The sequence below is a fragment of the Callithrix jacchus genome, chromosome 7, assembly GCF_049354715.1.
Source record: "Callithrix jacchus isolate 240 chromosome 7, calJac240_pri, whole genome shotgun sequence".
Lineage (NCBI taxonomy): Eukaryota > Metazoa > Chordata > Mammalia > Primates > Cebidae > Callithrix > Callithrix jacchus.
In genome coordinates this window covers 138,610,126-138,628,552 of record NC_133508.1, presented here as the reverse complement: position 1 = coordinate 138,628,552, position 18,427 = coordinate 138,610,126, and the positions used below count along the sequence as shown (strand labels likewise).

General features: G+C 39.5%; 1 protein-coding gene across 7 annotated transcripts in view; it reads right to left on the bottom strand.

Annotated features, from left to right (window-relative positions):
- Positions 1–520: 520 nt before the first annotated feature.
- The window catches only part of VAV3 (vav guanine nucleotide exchange factor 3), a 393,845-nt gene continuing 375,938 nt past the window's right edge, over positions 521–18,427 (bottom strand). For 5 of the 7 annotated variants that reach the window (XM_035252253.3, XM_017974986.4, XM_035252254.3 and 2 more), the window contains 3 exons: positions 5,668–5,751; positions 3,367–3,518; positions 521–2,683 (listed from right to left, as the gene is read on the bottom strand). In XM_035252253.3, the coding sequence (XP_035108144.3) occupies positions 2,642–2,683; positions 3,367–3,518; positions 5,668–5,751 (278 nt within the window). In that variant the 3' untranslated portion in view covers positions 521–2,641. The remainder of the gene's footprint in view (positions 2,684–3,366; positions 3,519–5,667; positions 5,752–18,427) is intronic. The other 2 variants (XM_009001808.4, XM_078332621.1) reach the window with 1 other exon arrangement.

The following is an 18,427-nucleotide window of genomic DNA, read 5'->3' as shown; positions in this document are numbered from 1 at the left end:
CCGGGGCTCCTGCTGGCTGCTCTGGGACCCACTGCGTTGCTGTGCTGGACACCTGGCAGTGCCCATCTCTGCCACTCCGGATTCGGAGATCTGAACCTGACTCCCTTTGGATTGGCTGAGTGCAATGGAGGCCATCACTCGTCACTTCAAAGTGGCGCTCACCAATCTCTCAGGACTGACTGACCAACCCACGTTCAGCTGCTGTTCACATGGAACCCTTTTCGACTTCGGCCTTCAAAAGTTCTCCTTCGAATATTTGCTACTACCACCAAGATCTGCACCTGCGGTGGCTCCACCCAGGCTCAGCCCTGGGTCACTGCTGCAGCTGTCCCATTTGACAGGTAGCGCCTGCAGGGCTGATGGTGGGAGGGAGGTGACTCCTGCTCCCCCCACCACTCCCATCCACTTTGGACTGCTGGCGACAGCCAAGTACAGGCCCGATGATCCAGCACCATCCATTTTCAGCGGAACCCTGACTAATACAGGGATCATTCAATAAAAAGACTCCAACTCCGAGAAATCAACTTAGTCACTATTTATTGTATTGACATATTTACAAAATAATACAAAGCGAAATACCACTCTAATTCACCATATTACACAAGGGCTGCATACAGGCAAGACAAAGTATATGGAAAACACTTACTTCCGTCTTTGGTATTAGAACTCTACACAAATCCGCAGCATTTAAAGTTTCCAATACAAAGTATTAAACATAGACAAGGATGTAATCAGTAATGTCACAAAAAAGGGGCTCTAATATCCTCTGCTAGGAAACCCCTGGGCCCATGAAATGCAACAGGAAGACTAAACACTACGTATAAGGAGAGGGTCTGTTGACTAAAACAAACAAAACATGCTACAATACCATCCACAGGAGTGTTCTGCCTGGGTGAGGCTGCTCCCTCCACAACAAAGTTGGCTGATGGCAACAGACAAAACATTCCCGAGACAGAGTCACCGATAAGACTTTATAGAAAGGAATCCATTCCAACAGTACACTTTGAGGTGTAACTCTACTGTACAGAACATTTTATAAAATACATTTTTGTCATCATTTACACATATACAACGACTTAACTAGTTTTAGCAAATAAGAATTTTTCTAAAACACAATCACAGTTTACATAATTCTGAGGTAAAGGTCTTGAATCTACCCTAGATGAAAAGTCCTAGCCCATGAGGGTCTCTAACAGGGGGATGTATCCAGTCAACCATGAATTCTGGTACCCAAATGGCTTGAGGAGAGGGCAGGCCACACCCGCTCCGTTTCAGAGATGATTTGAAATTTCAGAATTGAATGCCCCTGGTTCAGCTCTACTAAGTTAATGCTTCTAACTTTGGGTTGTTGTTATTTTTCCAAAAATGAAAACTCTCTCAATCTTGTCAGTATACGACTTCAGCAATGGAGGAAGTATTTCATCAGGGAAGGGCCAAGTCAGTGTCTTAACTGGACTGCCTCGACTGGGGGCTCAAGAGTGATGGCTTGGCAAAACAAATGTACTGCAAGGCTGATCTTCCCTCCTGTTAATACACTCCCAGGACAGGCTGCCCAGGGCGAGACTCTGAGAGAAACTGAAAGCCCAATGTCCCTTTTTCTGTCCCAGAAATGAATAAAGGACCTAGCTGTGCTTTCCTTCCAAAATCCTTAATGAAGTTGTTTGTGCTCTAAGAAAATGTGGGAATCAAAAAGTAATTTTTGTGTCGGGGGGGAGGGGGGTGGGAGGAAAAGGCATGTGTTAATAGATATTGCTGCTCTAAAATGACATAATTTATAGCCCTTGATCTGTTTCTGTCAACAATACCACCTTATTCAGATTATTGGCAACTACACATAATACACCCAGCCAAGATTCTTTCATAAAGTCAAGTACTAGATTTCCAAAATAATCCTATGAAATCATAAAGATTGTGAAGGTTAACTATGAAGATTACTCTCTCTTTTATGTGTTTTTTCCCTTTTTATAAAGAGGTTTGCAAATATAACCAGGACACCAAATGAATAATTAAAACCCTTCAGGGATATTTCACTTTATGATGCTAACCTGAGCACTGGCCTCATATTTAATAATAACACAAGTAACATCTGAGGGTAAAAGTGTTTGTCGGGCAATGAGTCACCTTGTTGGACAGTTTAAGACGAGTAAGGCTGGATCTTTCCAGTAAGCTGCTCAAATGGCAGAGCGCCAATGTTTCTTCATGCTGGGAAAAGAAAAATTATACTTCTGCTTCTTTGCACCATCATAATCTGGTGAATGGCAGGTGAGAATAAAGCAAAACTGTATTAAAGATTTACTAATGACTAGCATTCATGGTATCTGACCAGATGAAGTAGAGACACATGAACCAATGTGTTTGCAGGGCTCTTCTGGGAAGAACAGCTCTTGGCTTTGCCCTGGTCCCTGACAATGACAGACAGGCAGGCTGCTTCTTGAACAGCTCTAGGCAAGCCATTAATCTGTCAGTACCAGCATCTTTTAGAAATCTCAGCATTAAGACTTAGGAGGGGTTAAGGAGCGAGGATGTTGAACAGCCAGAAATGCAGCTTTTTAAACACTTCAGTTAATTCACAATGCTGTGCAGGCCTCTGTTTATCACTTCTCTGAAATTTTTGGTGCAGGATGCAATGCTGGATTTGAATTTATTCATCCTCTTCCACATATGTGGATGGAAACCAGCCCACCTAAAAAAGAAAAGCAACGAACATAGCAACATGACTTTGTATCTGACACTTCAAAGGATTCTACAACACAGCATTTTGTTTCCGTAGTACCCCAATGAAACGGGGGTTTTACAATCCTCTCATTGTAGGTGAGAGGATTGGTTTGACTGCTCGTAGAAGCCTAATAGAGTGAATGACCAAAATGGAGGAATAAAATAAACTTAAACAGTGTTCTAATCCACTAGCACACAAATAAATATGTAAATTAAGTATAATACGGGGGGCTCTGATGCATAATGATTCCTATTTCTGCTGTAGAACAGGATAAAAAGACAGAGGTATTACGTCCCATTCTTTCCAATTTAGATCAGCAGCTCGTATAGATATTTTGCAATACACATAAAGTTTAGCTCAATGGCTCAGGGTCTAAAAAGAGCTGACGTGCTCCTCAACTCTTTTCCAAGCAGGAAGCTACCACACTTGCCCAGGTGAATTTTATTTATGTCACTATCATATTCATTTCAAATATTTCCAGTGAGTCCCTAGTACCAGCAAAATATAGCACCAGTCTCCAGAGGGCAGGGGCCTGTGGGCTGAAGGCTGCGATACGGTATAGAGGCTTCTCCCTGGCACCACAATGGGTATCAACAACTGCTCAGTCCCCTTCATTCAGGTGCACCAGGACATCAGGAGGGCCAGCTTACCCTGCCGTTCACTTCTCCTCTCCACCAGCCATTTGCACTCATCTTTGTGTAAATCTTCACCACATCTCCTTTCAATAAGGACAACTCTCGCATATCTCTTGCACAGAAGTCATACCGAGCGATGGCAATGCCCAGCACTTTTGGGCTTAACACTGTCAAAAATGACAAGGAATGAGAGTAAGCTTGCAGTTAGTTAACAACCGTAAGAACCCAATCAGATGAATGTTATTGATGCTATCAAATGCACAGTCATGATTTCATTACAGACCAGCGATAATGGTAGAGGAGCTTGAAAGCAGCAAATTGCTCTTTCAATTCAATCAGGTGCAGGCAAATTCATTTCATAAAGTTTAAAGAACCACTGTCCTTTCTTTCATTCTTCATATATAAGAACTTCAAAGTAAAGACTAGTGTTTGTAAAAATGAAACAAAACAAAGAATCCCAAATTTAAAAAAACCTGGTTAATATCTAAGTATCTAAGGAGATAGAATCTAAAATAATTTCATCAAAAATTTCCTACTGATGGCCAGTCATCTGTTTCTAACTAGCACCTCCAAGATAAAGCTTTATGTTTTCATCCAGTAACTGCTTCAACTAACACTCAAAACGAAGAAACATTTTGCTCTGATGTAAGTCTGTCAAATCTATGCTCACTTCTGGTTAGGTGGCACTCTCCCCTAGAGACTTTCTATGTTAAAACTATTTGGTGATAAATTTAGTTACAGTTCTCTATATAATTCACCTATGTGAAGGGGTGTGAATCAGAAGAAACAAATACTATCCATATATTTTCTTTCTTTGAAACAAATACTGCCTTACAGAAAACCTTTACTGATGTATCTAATCAAAAACAAGATGGCAAGGTATTCGGGTATTCATCTCCTGTGTCCAGAGGTGGGGTGTGTGTGTGTGTGTGTGTGTGTGTGTGTGTGTGTGTGTGTGTGTGTGTGTTTAATTTTTGACGGCAGGAGAGGAGCTAACTTTCTCCCTGCCCTTGCTGGCCCTGTTCTGAAAAGAAAACTCCATTCCAGCGGTTCAGTTTGTTAGTCTCTAGTGTTTCACAGCACATTTTATATTAACTTCCCTACCTGTTGCTCTTCGGGGTTATAAAGTGTTTTCAATTATATGTTCAGTGAATCTGAGAATCACTCATCGGAGATTGGTAAAACTTTATAAATCTTAAATGGTAAAGGAACTTAAGTGTAAGAAAAAGAGACAAATGGGAAACACCATCCATCTGTATTTTTAACAGTTCCCAGGGCTCAGGCAGTAGAAGTTATGACCCGTGTTACCCTGGAAGGGCCTGCCCACTTGGCCACAGGGATCTCTGACCTATTATTCATGGCTTTGTAATGACATAAAATTTTTTAGACTCCAGGTGTCCATCATGAGATAAATGAATGGCAATACTGTAGATTTCAGAACTGTAAAGGGAGTAAAAATAGGTCATTTTATTTTACTGTTCAGGACACAAACCACTTTAATAGCTTTCTCACTGAAAACTGTCCCATTACTAGGGCACTACTGTTAGAGTCGGTACACATAAAAACACCCCTGTGACGGAAAAACCCAATCATCGACTTAACGGTGTGACCTTGCATAGGTCTTCTAACCCCTCGAAGTCACATTTTTCTCATATATGAAATGAAAGGTTTGTACTAGATGACATCTAAGGTTTTTCTAGTTTTAAATTCTTCAATTATTATTGGGATATGCAGGTTAATTTTTAAACATCTGTCAGGAAACAGACTTTATCTAATGTCATGTAAATAGCCATTAAACTCTCTGGCTAATGACAGAAATCAAGACCAAAACGCCCAGGCACAACCTGAAGAAATTCAGAATTCATGGGCGCCAGTCATCTTTTCAAGTCATATGTACTAAATTTTATTTTATATTTGGAAACAAAGTTTGGCTTTGAATTCTATTCATTTTCTTTAGGAAAATACATAAATATTGGCTTTTCTCAACTAAAATTTCTGGTTCTCAAGAAAAATAATGATTTTATAGATTTTCATTCTCCTTTCTACTTCTAGCCCTATCCCTCTCCAAACTCTCCCCAACAGGTAAATTATAAAATGTCTTACTGAAATACATGGCATGAGCACACACGCAAAAATGAGTGAAATGTCACGACAATGACTTTATGACAGAGAAGAGTAAAGTGCATGGTGGTAATGGAGCTTGAGGGACTGTCTGTGAGGAGACGTATCTATATGAGAAGCCATACATTGAACTCAAATACTTTATTTGCAAGCAGAAGCAAGTTGAAGAGACAAATAAAAGCAGTAAAGCAGTACCTGACCAGAAAGGAGTGGAAGAAGGGGGAACAAAGCTGTAGCCTGGAGGAGTTACAAAAGAAAAGCCACAGAACAAAGAGGGGGCTTTGAGAAAGGAAGAAAAGGAGAGAAGCAAAAGAGCATTTAGGTCTCGGCAAAAATATCTCAACACAACTCTTTTGTTGTCTGCAATCATGAGAAAATTGTCACATCAAAGTTGGATTATCAAGCTACATTTTCACCCACTTCTTTCCTATCACCATTTGTAAATGAAGAACAAGCCAAACTTTTACATTTTGATAGACAATAGTATTTAGCAATTCAGAGCTGTCTATCCTTTTATAGGCAAACACAGAGAATACCCACTCCACACTGCCATCTTTGAACACCATCCACGCAAGGATGGCCAACAATGGCCTCATCCTCTTGATGAAGTGCCCAATCCCCACTTTGTTACATCAGTGGAAAGGGTGTGCTGTAGATTCGTAGGGTAAAATAACCCTTCACATAGAAACTGTTATAAAGAAAAGCCTGTAAGATGGTGTCAACGAAATATGCCGAACCCATGGAAAATTTAAGAAAATCATTCATACAATTTGTTAGAAACCACCTCCAAATGCACATGCCAGCTTATTTTCAAAAGGAGAAAAGTGCAATTAGAAATGAAAACCACTCTGACTCTTATTATAGCTGGAAAAAAAGTAAATATATTCTCCATACTGCATGGATGTATAGAAAAGTTACATGTATATGGATGTTCTAAAACTTTTCATTTTACTTTTTTTTTAAGAGTTCATTTTACTTTTAATATAATAGCTAATGACATTTATCAAATGGTTCTGAAGTCTTAGATAATATGCTGAACATGCTACATTCAGTATTTTACTTAATCGTCACAACAACTCTAAATGGAAGGTACTAGTATTATTTCCTCTTTACATCTGAGAAAAATCTGGAATCAAACCTAAGTGGTGTGACCCCAGGGTACCTGCTCTTAGCAACTGCTGCACTATTCTGCAACTGCCACCCTGTTTCAGGCACCTCCGCAGGCAGCTATACAATTTGACCTGCTGATACCAAGGTGCCACTGCAATGGAAAGGAAGGTGTGCTTTTATACTTTCTGCCAGTATTTATTCTTCGCTTCTTTCATGTCATAGGTCATGCACTGGGCTATGTTGGCCTAGAGAGAAGGCTCCATTTCTCAGCCTCCCTTACAGTTTGGTATAGCCATACAACCAAGTTCTGGCCAATGAAATATCAACAAAAGGGTGATGAGACAGCTTCTGGGACCTTTTCTAAGTGGGCACATGCCTTTGCCTGCCTTTTTGGCTCTTCATTCTGTCCTGCTGCCTGGAATTTAAAAGCTACTATCTTGGTCCATGAGGAGGAAAGTCTCCCCTCTGGATGGTGGAGCATGAGCCTAAAAGAACCTGGATAGCTAAAGATTTCCTGGAAGGGAGATGACCAGCCCTCCTCCAGCTGTGGGTTGTTTCAAGGACTTTTTGGGAAAGAGAAATAACTATCTTCTTGAAGCCTATTTAAGGTTTTTGAGTTGCTGTTACTTGTACCATGGCCTAATCTGAACTGTGACAAAAAGTTTTTACAGCCAAGGATGGGGTAAAAGTGAGCTAATCTAACTGGGAACGAGTTTACATCATCTTCCAATATACTCTGCCTCTCTTCAGGTAACCGCTTGACTTGACAACCACAGAATTCTTCCAAAGTTAATATTCTTGCCAGGAAAGGGTTCTAGGGATATCTATGGATATCAGTGACTTATTAAGGAGATTCCCAGACACCACCCAAGCAGACTAGCCAGGGAATTGGAGGGAGTTTAGTTATTCTTAGAATCAATGACCTTGGAGCCCTCATATACACACTGATGTATTCATGACATACTTTTCTCATGAATGGCCTCATGTTTGCTTTTCACTTACCATGAAGTATGCTCTTGTTTATAATCAAAGTTCTTATCTATTCCTTGCACATTCTGCAGTGCATTTTTACTTTTAAATACGCTGATACATGCCACTATAACTAATTTTTACAACCAGCCCAAGTCATTTTTAGCCATGAAGTAGAAATGGTACATTTTTATTTTCTTGAGATCATGATATACTGTTAGAGGATAGGATGCTACCTCCATTTTAATGAAGCAAATGACACACATTTAACTCTATTATTGGAAGAAAATCTGGTGCAAAGATTCCTATCCCATGTCTGTGAGAACTTGAGTTAAAAGCCCTCATTCTAAACATTACTTCTGTCAGGCATTAGAATTCTCTCCTTGGACTGTCTTCTAAGTGTCCATCCTTGTTTCTCTCTCTCTCTGGGACTATTCTATCCATAAAGAAATAAAACACTTTATTTCTCCAAAATTTCTAACAAGAGATAAGTTAGCTCTAGAAGAGAGAAATGATAAGCCGATGAAAACACAGTAAATGCAAATTAAATAATCTCAACAACAGGTAGATAAATTAGATTAGATAACCTATCTGTAATCTTAAAATATCTAATATTCTTCACTAAAGGACCTGAATCTCTGTTTCAATTATACAATATCAGGATGCTAGCTCTTTCTCTTATCTAACTCTAAAAGCCTTATCATCATTTGCATTTCTATCAAGTAGCTAGAATTAGAATCCTCTTAAATCTTATCTAAAATATTATAATTCCATCCAAACAGTAGTTAGCCCTCGCAGTTAGGTTTTGGCCCCACTGCTGTCTTCACTTAAACTAATTTTTCCCTGATGAATGCAGGAGATTTTTGGATATGATTTGGCTTCGCACCTGAATTTCAGTCTATGACTTAAAATGTTTTCATGACAATGCTACAAAGAATAGCTTTTATGTCTGATTTAATGCGTCTGAATCCAAATTCATCTTCTTCCCTGTAATCTAGCTCAAATTCCCATGTTTCCACTCACCCCACCCCCTTGCAAGAACTCCCCTGTTCTCTCTGCAAACCACCCTTGCAAAGTTTGTACACTGTTCAGCCCTCCCTGTCCCCTTTCTAAGTAAAGTGCTTTCCTCCTCTGCAGTATGAAATTGACCCTTCAGTAATTCACAGCTGCACCATCCCAATTCAGGTATCTATCTCATTCTTACCCTCAGAAAACTGCCAGCCAAATGGTCTTCTTGCTTTTGGCTTTCTTCCTGTTCTGTTCTAAATACTGCCTTCACAGCAACCCACCTTTGATGTAGATTCCATCATGCTATTTGCTTAAATTATGAAATCCAAACCCTCATCCAAAATTACATGACAATTCATAATCTGGCCACTCTTGCCTCTCTAATGAAATCTGTATATGTTCCCACATGTGTTCTCTTTACCCAGAACAGCTTCCGGGGCCCTCAGCTATCCTTGCCACTCCAAATATCTGCTCATTCTGGAATGCTGCTCCTTCCCTGGCCTCTGCTAACCTTAACTTCCTGGTCTCAAAAGCTCAACCCAGGCTCCTCTCGGGAGCCTTCCCTGACAATCCAGACAACACTCTGGCCCCTTCTCTGACCTTTCCTAGCTCTCTGGTAGGCATCTGCATCATGGCACTTCCTGGCTCTGATGTTCAGTGCACATTTTCCTGTGTTGTAGCCCCACTTAGATGGTGATTCTGGAGGGTAGGGGCCAGTTCTTACATTGCTTCTGCATCCTTCACAGGATCAGGCCAAGTGCTAAGCAATGGAAGCTGCTGAATGGACAAGCTTCTTGGCAGGATATTTAATTTTGTGGGTTCCTTATGTCTCCTCCTCCCATTCCTTTAGCTCATCTTCTGCCCACTTAAACTGCTCCATAAGACTTCCAACAAAGGCCAGCAAAAGACAAAGAAAGTGAAATATGTACAGGTTCTACTCCCCAGGCTTTCCGAGAGCCACAATCTATCAGTGATATTCCTACAATAACTAATATTTTTTCTGAGATGCTGAACACCTATTAAATACTGTATGTCTCACGGCATTAACCATGCTCTATGCCTGAGGAATCTTCTTAGGAGTAAAAGGTTAATCAGTTTCTCCTGCCACCCAGTGCATAGCTCTCAGCCAAACATTTTCAGGATTGGTTGGGATGCTTTCTTCTTTTCTACACACTGCATGACTTATTGGTGCCACTCTTCCTATATCAGTGGTAACTGCCTTTAGGTCCTTAATTCCTTTGAGGTGGGAAAACAGCATTTGAACGTCTGGTACCTACTGAGACAAGAGTAAAAGATAACACGTTTCTCCAGGAAAGTATGCATTTAAACCCAGATGCAAGCAATATCAGAATAAGGTATTTGATAAAAATATTTTTAGAATAATTTAACCTGTGAAACATATTTGCATCCATACTGATAGTATATCCACATATTTCCACCATCATCAAACTCCTCCTACCATACCAAGAAACTTCTAAAGTAAAACTTTTTGGTAGATGCATGTCCTGGAATAGAATTAAAAAGAGCCCAGTAACAGTGACATTCAAATGGAAATGGGAATGTTGAGGTGATTATCATCTGAACTCTTCATTCACTGCCTAACCTTATAGATACCTATCTGCTAGTGCATTATGTTATTTTGGAAGCTTCTTGCGAGAGTACTCTTTTGTGTATATCAGCATCCACTCAGATAATATTACACCAATACTGCGACCTTATTCAGTAAGTAATCATTTTCAAACTGCATGCTTCTTTTAAAGGTCTAACTTTCCTCCTTTTACAAACACTTTCAACTCCATGTTAGCACAGATAAGGGAGAATACCTTGCTCAGAGAGACCGTCACACGTAGGCAGGAATCTGGTTATTCTGCGTTGTATGACAGCTGGCTCTCAATGGAGCTAACATTCACGGGGCATTATTAGCAGATGACTCAGTGGCTCATAACTTAGAGACTTAATGTTTCCAATTAGGAACTATTAAGAGTACAGTCAAATATTGTTTATCAACTTTCCCAAGTTAAGCAAAACCTGAAATACTAACATTATCTAATATTAACAAGAGTTATCTGTTAAATAAATAAGCTGGGAATAGAAGTTATCAGCATAGCCATAATAATTGATTGGCAAGTCATTAGTGGTTATTATTCAGTTCTGAGACCTGACTGAGAAGATAAAGCCACAAAACACAGAAGAATGTCAATTAAAAAACAAAAAGAATACAGTGTTTATGGTAGGATAAAAAAGTACTAGTGACTGGATGTTTGATGCCTATTCTTTTGCTGCCAAGGCTAAGAATTGCTTTAAGGTATTATGTTCTGCCTTGATCATGCTATAATGTTCATGAGCAAATGAAAATTTACTCGGTTTTCAGTAATATTTGAAATTTGTACACAGCAGAAACCAACCTGAATCAACACTCTTTCTTCAGGTACTAGTTACCAAATCGTAAGTATTTTTGAACTGACAATTATCTATTACATGTACCAGAGAACATTACCTTAAGTATTTGCTAAGTATTCTCTGGGACAAACATTCCTTAACACTAAGTTTTTAGTTGTAACAAGCACATGTGTTCACACTTAGGTAACAAAAAGTTGTTAGTAAGAAGATCAGAAGATTGAGCCGATTGTACTGTTGACATCGTGATCACTTGTGTTTGCTGCCCAGCAGTGGCCCTACATGTTTTCCTGAAGAACTGTACTTCTAAGTAGTATGCTTTGATGAGCAGTCTAGGAGGCTCTTTTTGCCAAGATTGTCTACAGATGGCCGTAACAGCGGAGAACATGCTGAGAATTTAATGAATGCTTAATTTAAATTTGTGATCCTTACCCTGGTTTTATTTTAGAACTCAGGCATGTAGTTTTAGATGCCCTGCAAAATTCATAGACATAGTACCCACTATCTGCTCCCCATGCTCCCCCAAACAAAACAACCTAAAGCCCCGTGTTTAGTGCTTATTGGATCTCTTACATATTGTCACTGAAAAAAACTAGGAATAATTTAGATTAATTTCATTTAATTGAATGCTTACATCTGGTAAGCAGACAAAGCCATTTTAACCCAAAATCCAAAACTTATGTATAGGATTATTGTAAAAAATAAACAACTACTTAATATTCAGTGCCACAGAAAGTAAACATGTAAAGCCATTAACAAGAAAACAAAGTAAGTACAAGGTCTTTCCTATTGCTATGAAAAACTGCCTGGGATTTCAGATAATTTATATGCCTATGATTTATCAAGATGTCAATTTGAAAACCTTATTTTAAAGATAATTGGCAGGCATTTATGATATTACTAAGGTGTCAAAGACTGTGCTATGATACTACAGGAGATATGATGAATAGGTACAGTCTCTGACATCAAACGAGCTTACAAATTAGTGAAGAGATACAGACAGAAACTGGGATAAGGAAATAATTCACTTTGGATTGAGAATGCTATGATTAGACTTTACGCTCTATTGGAGCCCTCAACACAAAACAAAATCCTCCAAACTCCCACTTGCTCAGCTCATGTGTTGAATCACCCTTAAAATATAGTCACATTATATGGCCACTATCGTCTCTTACCTGGATTGCTGTATCTTAACTGGTCTTCTGTGCCTACCTTGTCATCTCTTTCTCATGGTCTTTTTTTCCAATACAGAAGCCAGAATAACTCTATTAAAACTTAAAGGCAGACCATGTTTTTTCTTTGCCTAAATCCTCCCAATGCTTTCCTGTTTCTTTGAGAGTAAAACCTGAAGTCCTTTAGGGCCTTAAGTGATCTGGCCTCACTTACCCCTTGAACCTCATCTCTGGCTACTGTTCCTCTTGGTCCTTCGGCTCTGGCCACATTGCCTCGTCAGACATACCCCTTCCTTAGCACTGGCGGTTCTCTCTTTTATCTCCTTGAGTCTTGACTCTAATGTCACCTTCACAATGAGGCCTGCTGTGAGGTCCAATAAAATAGTCATGGAGTCACACCTCTAGTGCCATGTGATGCTGACAGAAACAGGGCTTATTGTGAGCACAACGTACAATCAGAGAAGTAGGTAGAGTGCATGCAATCTCCCAAACTCCCATTGTCCCACCACTGAGGAGAGGCACAAATGCTCTGCACACATTGTGGTTACAGTTTCAGCATCCTGCTCTATGTATTAACAGGATATTTATGCAAGCTTACAAGATCAGAAGCTGCCTGGTCACACAAGTGGCCTGTCAGAAAGGGCAGCTTCTAGAGCCACTGGCTGGTGTCAGCCTGTTTGACCACTGAACTAACTTAGAAGTGATGATCCGGCTTTCTGCTATGCTACCAGAAAGAGAGAAAACGAGACTATAGTTTTATTCTTCATCATCCAATGAGCCTGGTTAAAAATTGTAAGTCATCCCTCAGCACTCATGAGCACCACTCCCTTGGTATTTTTTTTTCCCCCAGAGCACTCAGCAACTTCTAACATAATATGCTTAATTATTTTTCTAAGTCTATTAGCTACCTTCCCCACTAGCAAGTAAATTCCATAAGGGTAAGGACTTTTATCCATGCTATTCACTGCTGCCTTTTAACAGTGCATACCCTGAAGTAAGCTCTCAATTAAGATCTGTTGAATGAATGTATGCATGAAAAATGAATGAATGAATGTGGGGAACTTTGGAGGAGGTTATTGGTGAGGATGTAACAACTAAAGAATAAATTAGAAAAGAAATGCTGGATTCAATTCAAGTATGCAGAACTGTACCCTTTGAGGAGGAAGGCTAAAGGGAAGGGTGGAAATTAACTGGGGAAGAATGAGTTCTGAATAGAGAAAATCTGAGCCAACGAGTCAGCCAATATTCAAATTTTTGTACCCAGTCTAATAAACTGGAGTACATCTATCAGAGGGTGGCTAGGATGGTGAAAGACTGACAACCATTCATATGATGATGAATTGAATAAATATTTTTTTAAAAAGAAAGAAAAGGAAGAAATGAAGAAGTAGGAAGGAAATGCAGAGAAGGGAATAGAACATACTAGATGAAAGGTTAACATTGTAGGGAGAGTACATAGTATCTTTATTTTGACTATATAATACATTATTTTATAGTATATTTGGGGTTATCCTGGTAGGGAGAATATATATTTATTTTGAACTAATCATAGTAAATAGCTATAGAAAATCAAATTTCTAGATCAATATAAGAAAAAAAACCTGAATTTTATTGAGAAAATAGGGTGTTTTGTGTGGTATCGAACATAAAGTCCCCTGAGTGTTCAACCAAAGCCTGATGATGTCCTCTCAGGAGTGTGATAGAACAGACTTGTTTGAAAAAAACCTGTGTTAAGGCTGGTGAGGATGGTAAGTTTGAAGTGTCTAGATACAAGAAGAGTTTCTCTGGCATTCCCTCCTATTGTTCAGACGTTAAACTATACTGTATATAACACTTGTGGGTGTGTGTGATATAGTATTTAATGCAAGCAGAGGCTCAACAAATGTTGAGTTGAAATGTATGAAGCAATGTATGAAAGTATGAATTAATAAAAGGAAATCCTAGCTGCATATGTAGTCAACTTATTAACAATGTTAAGAGCAAGAGAACTGCAGAGTTAAAACATGCTACTTATGCAGATTCGGGGTCCAACAGGGGAAGTCAAATATCAAGAACAAAGAGATATCAGTATTGATCCTCATAACTAGAAGCCTGGTTAAATTTTTAGGAAGAAAAATGGAAATTTCTCTCAATTTAGATGAATTTGTTTTTCAAGCAAGAAGCTAGTAAAACCAAATTCTTAGATCACGGCTGCTATATGAAAGTACTATGGTAAATTAGAGAATGTTACATATATTAACTAGATTGAGACAAGGTATGTATGTATGTATGTATATATGTATTTTTGATACAGAATCTTGCTCTGTTGCCCAGACTGGAATGCAGTGGCGCCATCTTGTCTCCCTGCAACCTCTGCTCCTGGGTTCAAATGATTATCCTGCCTCAGCCTCCTAAGTAGCTGGAATTACAGGTGTGTGCCACCATGTCTGGCTAATTTTTGTATTCTTGGTAAAGATGGGGTTTCAACATGTTGGCCAGGCAGGTTTCAAACTCCTAACCTCCTAACCTCAAATGATCCACCTGCTTCGGCCTCTCAAAGTGCTGGGGATTACAGGCATAAGCCACCATGCCCAGCCAAGACCAGTTTTTAATTTAGAACATGAGGTTATATGAGATGGAAAAAAAGTATTAATGAACAGTATAAAAGATGAGGAATTTGAAGATCCTAAGTACTGCTTCTGAGCCTTGAAACATTTAAAAGCTAGTTCTGAATGAGGTTATCTGAATCTGTAGAATTTATACCTGTAAGCCATACTCTTAAGGGATCCTAGATACTGGTTGCTAACTTTTAAAGCTATCAGGCTGAGAATAAAAAACGCCTTAGAGAATCTGGTAAAGCTCTTGAAGTAAGTAAATAAAAAAAGGGAATCCCAGCATCACCAACTAATGAAGATGTGCAATTGTAGTTGATCAGTTGCCCAAGAACTGTAAATTCTGTGGAAACCATAGACAAACTGAGGGAAGAGAACATAAAAATATCAGCAACATGTTATAACTAACTTAGCCCAAAGAGCAGTGTGCATACTGGGAGAGCAGAGCCAAACCCCAGGATATGGAAGTAGGAAACCAAAGTACCAGGGAAAAGGAGAAGGACTTTATAAATATACTTAAAATTGTCAGATGAGGCTAATGTAACACTTCACACTGACTAACAATATTGGAAGTGGTAGCAGGAGCAGCAGTATTAATAGCAGGAGCAAAGCACATAGCACTTCCCACACGTGAGACGCTATCTCAGTATTTCACACCTACTAACTCTTTTAAGGCTCCTAACATGAGCATTAAACACTATGAGACAGTGTTGCGTGATGAAATAAACTGGGGAAAACTCTAGATAAACTGTCACTTTCCTAGAAGGGAATATATCATCATACTAGCAGCATTTCTTATATATCTGTTTGACAAAAGAAATCTTTTCACAGTCCTTTGCACAAGGCTATAGATTCCTGGATACTCCATTGGAGATATTGATCTAAAATATGTTAAAGGAGTTTGAAAAGTCAGAGTGTCCTGTTAATCATCAAATTATTGAATGTCAGAATTCATAGTTTCTCTTACTCCATATAAAATATTTAATACAATGTTTCAGACAAAGGGTCATGCAAGTATCATTTAGGAGCCTGCATTGCCTAGAAGCCCACTTTCTCAGAAAGATAAGGCATTTCACTGTGGAAAATTGATACGATTCATTGAAAACCCTTTTTTTTTTTGTATTATGGTAGTGTTTTTCTTTTATAAATCCCATTCACTGACTGCCTGAGTGCACTAATAATGCAAAGTCTGCTTATAACTCCAAGTTATAAATGTGATAAAAAGAAAAATTAGAATAAGGATGGAAAAAAATTAGAGAAAAGTTTAAAATTAACACAATGAAACTGCAGTGGGTCGAATGGTGACCCTGCAGAAAGATACGCCTTCCTAGAACCTGTGAACTTGTGAATGTGACTTTATTTGAAACAGAGTTCTTTGCAGATGTAATTCAGTTAAGAATCTCAAAATGAGATCAATCTGTATTTGGGTGGGCCCTAAATCCAGTAACAACTGTCCATAAGAAAAGAGAAGAGGGGATGATACACAGAGAAGGTGACATGAAAACCAGCAGAGACTGGAGCAATGCATCTGTAAACCAAGCCACGCCAAGGATTGCCAGTAGAAACTAAGAGAGGAGCATGGGAAGGATTCTTCCTCAGAGTCTCCAGAAGAATGGAGGCTAACACTTTGATTTTCTTTCTTTCTTTCTTTCTTTTTTTTGAGATGGGGTTTCGCTGTTGTTACCCAGACTGGAGCACAATGGCACGATCTTGGCTCACCGCAATCTCCGCCTCCTGGGTTCAAGCAATTCCCCTGCCTCAGCCTCCCGAGTAGCTGGGACTACAGGCACGCACCACCATGCCCAGCTAATTTTTGTATTTTTAGTAGAGACGGGGTTTCACCTTGTTGGCCAGGATGGTCTCGATCTCTTGACCTTGTGATCCACCCGTCTCGGCCTCCCAAAGTGCTGGGATTATAGGCGTGAGTCACCGCGCCCAGCCACCACTTTGATTTTCAACTTCTGCCCTCCAGAAGGGTGAGAGAGTAAACCACTGTTGTTATAAGTCACTTGGTTTATGGTAATTTTATAGCAGTTCTTGGAAACTAATGAGATTAAAGCAAATATTTAAATTACCAGAATAAAATTAGATCATATCAAATCCAAGTGCAAAATGACCAAGGAAAAGATGACAAAATCAGAGGACAAAATAAGATCAGAAAATAAAGGCAGATGAATATGGGAAATGCTGAATTAAAAGGGCAAGGGAGAAACTAAGTTAAGTGGATGTTTGGGAACCTGTATGAAGGAGATAATATATATTGTTCCCATTGCATTGTAATATAACTAATAAATAGTAGTTAAGGAATTATCAGGAATGAGAATGCTATATTATGTTCTATGTTCTAGTTAAATAAACATAACACAAATTATCCAAGTTTCTGTTTCTGCCTAAAATAGTGACTAAAAATGAAGCATAAGCACGTTGTTAGATGGTGAATAGAATAATGGGGACCGCGAATGGCAAGAAAGTGACCACACCCAGGGAGAGACAGCCTAGGCACTGTTCTGGCTTCTACTTCTTCCTGCAAGGTCATCTATGTGGTTCCAATGACATGAGTAGCCTTTGTCAATCTTTGAAGAACTGCTACGCTATTTGTCACCACACTGAAAGGAACATGCTAATCTAAATTTTGTTTTCAAGCTTACCCATATTTCCATGCTTTTCCAGTATCAACTTAGCACTCTAATATCTGGTGTGTCTCCCATGAACCTTAGGCTCTGACTTCACTTATTTAGCCTCTTCTGAGGGTATTTCATGCAAAGAACTGTGCAAAAGTACAATTGAGAATGACAAGCAAAGGGTCCTGGCTCCTAGGGTTCCAGGGAACAATGATCAGAAGAAATTAAAAAGCCTATAATTCTCACAACACTATATTCTATGTGAACTATGAAATGAAGTACTAATCATTCATAGAATTCTACCTTCAATCAAGACCACCCTCCTAGGTGCCAACTGCATACTAAACCACTGAGTATCTGTAGGTACCTGAACACTGTGCAAAACTCAGTAGATTACCTTTTCCTCTTAAACCTGTTCTAGCTCTTCTGTTTCCTGGTTTGTCAGCAGTTTTATCATGTGCCAGCTGTCCAAGGCAAATACTTAGGCACCATACTTGTACTAATTTAATCTCAAATTATTTATCCAATCAACTCAACCTCTAAAGTATATCCAAATCTGCCACTGTCCTTCTCTACTGTCACTATGCAACTCATGTCCAAAGCACGCTCATCCCTCTCGTGGACATCTGCAATAGCCTCCTAACTCATCTCCCTCCTGTGCATGCCTCCCTCCAGGCCACTCCTCAGGAGCAGTCAGTGATCTTTTAAAACAATGTCAGTTAGTTCACACCATTTTCTGTCTATAAAACTTCAACACATTCCTACTGCAAATATCAGAATCTACTCCGTGTGCTCCCAACACATTGATCATTTTTTAGTTCCTTAAACATACAGAGTTCTGGCCAGGCGCGGTGGCTCAAGCCTGTAATCCCAGCACTTTGGGAGGCCGAGGCGGGTGGATCACGAGGTCAAGAGATCGAGACAATCCTGGTCAACATGGTGAAACCCCGTCTCTTCTAAAAAAAAAAAATACAAAAAATTAGCTGGGCATGGTGGCGCGTGCCTGTAATCCCAGCTACTCAGGAGGCTGAGGCAGGAGAATTGCCTGAACCCAGGAGGCGGAGGTTGCGGTGAGCCGAGATCGCGC